This window comes from Amblyomma maculatum, chromosome 3 (genome assembly GCF_055883805.1).
Source record: "Amblyomma maculatum isolate TAMU_Amacu chromosome 3, ASM5588380v1, whole genome shotgun sequence".
NCBI classification, from domain to species: Eukaryota; Metazoa; Arthropoda; class Arachnida; order Ixodida; family Ixodidae; genus Amblyomma; species Amblyomma maculatum.
The window spans coordinates 82318899-82325322 of record NC_139346.1 but is presented as its reverse complement, the minus strand read 5'-3'; the positions used below and the strand labels follow the sequence as shown (position 1 = coordinate 82325322).

At 46.4% G+C, this 6424-nt stretch overlaps 1 protein-coding gene across 1 annotated transcript; it reads left to right on the top strand.

Moving 5' to 3' along the window:
* Window positions 1-3649: 3649 nt before the first annotated feature.
* Window positions 3650-5665, top strand: LOC146195120 (membrane metallo-endopeptidase-like 1). The gene has a single exon (XM_084596728.1). The coding sequence runs from the start codon at window positions 3650-3652 to the stop codon at window positions 5663-5665; it is 2016 nt and encodes a 671-aa protein (XP_084452854.1).
* The last annotated feature ends 759 nt before the right edge of the window (window positions 5666-6424 follow it).

Here is a 6424-nt window from a genome sequence, read left to right as displayed (position 1 = left end):
CGCGATGTCTTTCACTTTATCGAGTAGATTTCCCCGTCAGGAACTGGAATTCTATGCATCACCATGTTCCGCTGCTTGTTTCCTCATTCTAGTTCCTTGATATTGTCACGCCTCTCGAGCCAACCAACGCTTCGTCGTCGTCGGCACCAAACACGGCAGTCGCGCGGCGCTAGGCACGTGGCAATATTAAACCTTAGCTCATAACTGATTACTTGGAATCACGCGCCTCAACACACTCAAGACCCCTTATAAAATCTTTCAACGGAGAATAATGGTTTGCCGGCACCTTCAGGATTTAATCGTATTTATCGGACGTCGTACTGATCGACTCTCTGATGTTACCCACTTAGCAAATCCATCTCGTTTCTTCAATATTTCATCTATTAGGTTCACATTTACGTATATATCAATGTATGGCCATTCCTGGGCATTTTGTGACCTTCTCCCTTGAGATAAGTATACAGGTTTGGCATTTGCAAGCATCGTTAAAACCCTTTTCTTTGTTCTTAGCCATGATTTCGGTTACGCCCGACCTTTTCTATATTATACTCATATAACTCAGCACATTCATTCAGAACACTTCATGGCCTAATTCTCCACTGATAGTATAATGAAACTCGCTGGACACTGTTAATCTTTCCCAGCCGTTCCGCAGCAATCGTCACCAAAAATATGAATCGGATTCCTTAGCACAAAACACCTTGGCAGCACAAGTTGCATAAATAAAACAAGAGTAAAGAACAAAATATTTCATGAGGAACCAACATTTTTATAAACCAAATGAAGGGCGCGCGTTAGGCACCAGCCCTCGCTGCCACCGCCACTGCCAAAGTGATCCGAAGTGAGCTTCACGGGACATGGCGGACTTGATAACGGTACAGGGAGATTGTTGACGTTAAGCAGAGCCTGAGCGCCGATACTGACGGAGCAGCCAGCGACATGGTATCGCAGATAGCCGCCGCAAGTAGAGCAGATCAAGGGAAAAGCTGCCTGAGTGATCGCCCGCAATGAAACCGGTCAATCTGCCGGCAGGAACATATGTCATGAAAACTGCAAGAAGGACGCTTTTGGCGCCAGCCCTCGCGGCCGCCTCCGCTGCCGAAGCATTGCAACGTTATACAAGTTAACCTCTATAAGCCTAACGTAACGAAACCTGGTCATCTCAAAATCTTGCTTCTAAAGTCTGCCATTTCTGTCTCATGGTTGTGTAGTCAAATATGAGATAAAAAACCGACGAGATATGTTCATGTTAGTAGACAACAAAAAGGCAAAATCCTGCCAAGAGAAAGTGCATTCTTTGGTTTGGTGCAGTTTTACGATATATGAATATACGGTCATTTCCAAGCAACTTGCCAGAACTTGTCCAGAATTCCAGGTTACGGAACGACTCCAATAAAGAGAAGCTAAGAAAGTGTGAAACGCATGTGCATTGCGTGCGTACTAGTAGTGCTCAGACCAACTTGTGTAAGAAGAGTGAGATCGGTTAAAGAATTTGAAATTCAAAACCCTAGCTTTGGATGCTTTTTTCTATTTCTAATTAAATTTCTTGTGTGTGAGACAGCGCGTTACGTCGCAGTCCATGAAAGTGAACACACGCACTATATGCGTATGCAAGCAATTTAGTGTCATGTGAGGCGAAGGTGATGGAGCGATCTGGCCAGCAAAGAGCGGCAAATGCTTTTAACCTTAAGCATTATGCATGGCATGCATCTTGTGCCATAAAAACGTGCCATACAGATACTTATAGTAGCTGCACAGCAACCTTAGTTCTGCATAATCCACTTGTCGAAACGTTGGCTCATCTGCGAACTGAGGCGTACCCCATTTACCTTTGCTCAGTTCTTCTTCATACCATAAAGAATCGTGTTAGACAAGGAGACAGATCCCACAGTACTATTCACAGCTTGCTTAGAGGAAGTATTTAGAGACTTGTAATGGAGCAGTTAGAGAAAAAGGTTGATGGATAATACCTCAGTAATCTGCGATTCGCTGATAACATTGCCTTACTACGTAACCCAGGGGATGAACTTTTGTAAAGCATGATTGAGGACCTAGACAGGACAAGCAGAATGTTATGCTTGAAAATCAAAATGCACAAATGCTCAACAGCCTCGGGAAAAACAGCAGTTTACAATACTTAACGAAGCACTGGAAATGGTAGGGGAGTACGTGTACTTTGGACAGGTAGTAACCGCAGATTCGGACCATGAAAAGGAAATAACAAGAAGAATAAGATTGGGATATAGCGCACTTGGCAAGCACTCGCAGATGATGACTAGCAGCTTACCGGTATCGCTCAAGAGGAAAGTATACAACAGTTGCATCTTATCTGTATTTTCATATGGGCCTGAAACGTGGATGCTAACCAAGAGGGTTTTACTTAAGTTCAGGACAACGCAGAGAGGTACGGAAGAAAAAATGATGGGGGTTACATTAAGAGATAGAAAGCGTGCAGAGTGGGTCAGAGAAGTAACTCAAGTTACTGATATTCTAGTGGAAATAATAAGACATGGGCATGGGCAGGACATGTAGTGCGAAAAGAGGATAACTGATGGTCTTTTAGGGTAACAAAATGGATTCCAAGGGAAGGAAAGCGTAGCAGGGGGCGGCAGAAAGTTGGGTGGGCGTATGGGCTTAAGAAGTTTGCAAGGGTCAAATGCATGCAGCTAGCACAGGACCGTATTATTGGGAGGAAAATGGGAGAGGCCTTCGCCTTGCAGTGGATAATCGGCTTATGATAATGGTTATCCTTGTGTTATTTCAAGTTCAATATGCTCTTTGTTTGATCGAAAACCTTTACTGGAATATCTCCAGTTTTGCGAAGGAATGTTCGAGGTTTTTCTTGCACTAAGCACCGCAACTGGTTTATGTGCATTTAATGTCATCTGCCATTTTCAGCACCTGTTTAATGTTAATTCAAGCCCTCTGTTTACTATTTCATATTGCGACGTATATGAGTTGTTTTATGCTGATTATCTCCATCACAGCGATGGATGTAAACGTGTTATCACATTGCAACTATTGCATTATCATCACAGGTCAGGCAGAGGGGTACCAGTGCGCGAATCCTATTATGTTATCTGTGCGAGCAAGAGTGCCAGAATTGAGAGCCCTTTCTTCCGAAGCCCAGTGCATTGATGCGTTTAGCGTCTGGCATCTTGTATGTAATCAGTATAAAGAGTGCCTCATTTCTCTAGCATTTGTAGCTTAATGACTGTCTCGGCTTTGGCTGTCTTCATGACACAGGTAGGCTACCTCAGTCGAGAGAGTATCATAAGCGACTTGTGGAGGTTGTGTTGATTCCACTGGTGGGATATGACTGTCGTACCTGCTTTCTATTGAAATATTTTTCATTCATGAAATGGTTTTCGTTGCATTTTTTCAATTTCTCGCGCATTACCATAAAAACGCCTCTAAATCTTTTCTTGGTTTAGGCGACTCTGCTTTTTTCACGCGTCTCTCTTTACCACAACCTTGCCTACTCAGCTGAAATAACATGTTAGCCTTGTCGATTTAACACACTGTTAAATCCACTATGCATGGTTAGTACTCGTTGCATGAATTCTGTACTAGCAATTATTTGTCGTGACGAGCATGCATTCTGTATATTCACTTGCAGCGGGGACCTTCTTCAGCTAGGAGAAACGGGATGGTTGCTGCGTTCGTCGTCATCGCGACATTGCTCCTGCTTGCGGCCGTCATCACTACTCTCGTGGTGACTTTGAGGAACTACGTGCCGCCTACAAGAGGGAGCAAGCTGTGCGACACTATGCACTGCCGGCTGCATGCCTCTCTGCTCACGACCCGGCTAAACACGAGCATTGACCCGTGCGAGGATTTCAGCGCGTACGTATGCTCCGCGTGGACGCCGTCGGGGGACCTCAGGGAGCACGCCAAGACGCCCGTCGATGGCGTCGCTCTCTCCCGGCTGGAAGGAATGGGCACCATGCTTGTGCAGGGTACGCTGAAGCTCCCCGCGGGAGTCAAGGCGCTGGTCATGCACGAGTCGTGCCTGAGCGCAGATGATCATGACGGGCTGCAGCAGTTCCGTGCTCTCATGCTCGAGATGGGCCTCAGCTGGCCGGAGCCTCCTCAAGAGAGCAAGGACGCCCTCAACGTCCTGCTGGCGCTTTGGTACAAGTGGCAGGTGCCCATGTGGCTCGAAGTGCACGTGCTACGGGGAAAGTGGCGCCTAGCCTTCCGGCCTGCTTCTGTCTTGCCCGTCATCTTGGACCACTACGAATCCGTAAGAGACATATATGCGTCATACTGGACCGGCTTCTACGAAGGCTTGGGCCTGAATACCACGGAACTGATCAACGCGTCCATGCTCGAAGCTTCCGTCAAGGAGATTCACGATATGGAAGGCGTCATACTGACCAACCTAAGCAGATTTATATTTGCTAAGGTGAAAGCGCCAGCCGTTTTCCCTCTGGGAAGCATTGGTGATCGCTCTTATCCGATCACTTCCACTTCCTGGATGGACGCGCTTAAAGAAAATATTGCGTTGAGTCCTCGACTAAGTACCAACGACGATGTCATCCTCAGCGACGAGAACCTTCTGGCAACTATCGGAAGCTTCTTTCTAAATTACACTGATCAGCAAATTCTCAGCCACTACGCTTGGTTGTTTGTTCAGATGTACGCACCTCTCGCTGACTCAAGGATGCTGTGGCGGCTTTTCGGCGACATGCACAAGGTGAACGCTTACCGCACCATATTTTGCGGCGCACAGGTGGAATCCGTCTACAAGGTTCTCATCCTCTCGCTGAATGTCGCCAGCCGCATCACGAAACACGACGTGGTGTCCATTGGCGCCGGATTCGAGCAGCTTGTCTCGGCGGCGGTCGAGAAGGTCAACAAATCCAAGTGGCTAGATAGCCACAGCAAACGCGTCGCCTATGACAAGTTAATGTCAGTAAAAATGCGAGTGTGGCCCGATCAGCAATTGATGAAGAACGAGGAGCTCGAAAAAATATACAAGGCATACCCGAGCACTGGACACTGCTTCGCGGAGATCTGGATGGAAGCGCGTCGCAGTATACGTCACTCTAATGAAAAGACGCGCCACATGGACTCGTACTATGAGGCGTTAGGGCTCCCACCCAACATTGCGCCTTCGTATCCAGCATACGACTATGTTTCGGGCAACCTCTCCGTGCCCATATATTTGCTGGACCAGCCGCTGTACTACAGCCGAGGAACAGACGCTATGTTTTACGGTGGTTTGGGATACTTGCTGGCGGTGAACTTGGTTAAGGCAATAGATACTGTAGGCATTCGTTGGCTCACAAACGGCACACAGGTGGATTCTATTTTTTCTGAGGAAGCGACAAGAGCATTTCTTGAAAGAGACAGCTGCCTCAAAGCCGACGGGATTCAAAGCGCGTTTCCTGAGCTGTCGGGCTTTGAAATTGCCTACTCTGCTCTAGAAGCCGCAGACAAAAGTGGCGCTGTGAATCGTCCCCTTGAAAAAAATCTTTCGCCAGCCAAGGTTTTTTTCATGACTGTTTGCTACATGGCCTGCACCATATCAGGATACAAAAATCCCTTCACGGCAGACTGCAATAACATGGCACGCAATTCCGCTGCCTTTGCAAACACGTTCAAGTGTTCTCGCGGAGCTAAGATGAATCCGGAAAAAAAGTGCCGTGTGTTTGACTGACAGCGTACACTATTTTGACAACCTAACCTTATATTGCATTCCAAAACATCGCTTATTTTATTCAACGTTCTCTCTTTTACGGACCTCTTTTGGTGATTTTTGTGCATCGTGGTCTCGGCTTTGTACGCATGGTTAGTTCTGTGTAGTTAATGCTGCGTCCTTTGCTTGTTTAGGTTAGATACCGTTCAAAGATTGTGGAAAATCTTTGCTTCATATATTTTTATGGGCAGGTTGTGACATACACCACATCTAGATGACTGGCACCGCTCACACTGTACGCAAATTTGGACCCATACTAATGCAGCGCGTTTAGGGACCGCTCGCGTCTCTTTATCGAAGCAGAGCCTTATATTTTGGAAAGGACACGTTTTCTGTGCGTGTACGAAGTGTGATAGCAAATATTGTGGCAGATAATTACAAATAATTGTCGTTTGCATTTCTGTACGTTCTGACAGCGCCGCAGCTTGTGACAGCCGTTAAAACTGACTCATTGCCAGTGCGCATTTTTTTGCCTCGATACTCAGCTGTAGTACATAAGTATCTGTTGCCGTAAATATCTATAAATGGATATTATGTTTCCAGAAAGCATGTTGAATGATCTCGTGAGCTTTGTCTGCTTGGAGACTTCTTGCGCGCCTTGATGGAAACAGGCCTCCTAGACATCTGTGACTCATGAATAAATTGGGAGCGCAAGTATTGAAGACTCTTAATGATTTCCGTACCACGATGCTTTGAACTTCCTGAACGTTTTCATGCTAT

What these genes read in the sequence shown, in the direction of transcription:
- LOC146195120 (XM_084596728.1), top strand. Translation starts at nt 3,650, where the DNA reads ATGGTTGCTGCGTTCGTCGTCATCGCGACATTGCTCCTGCTTGCGGCC.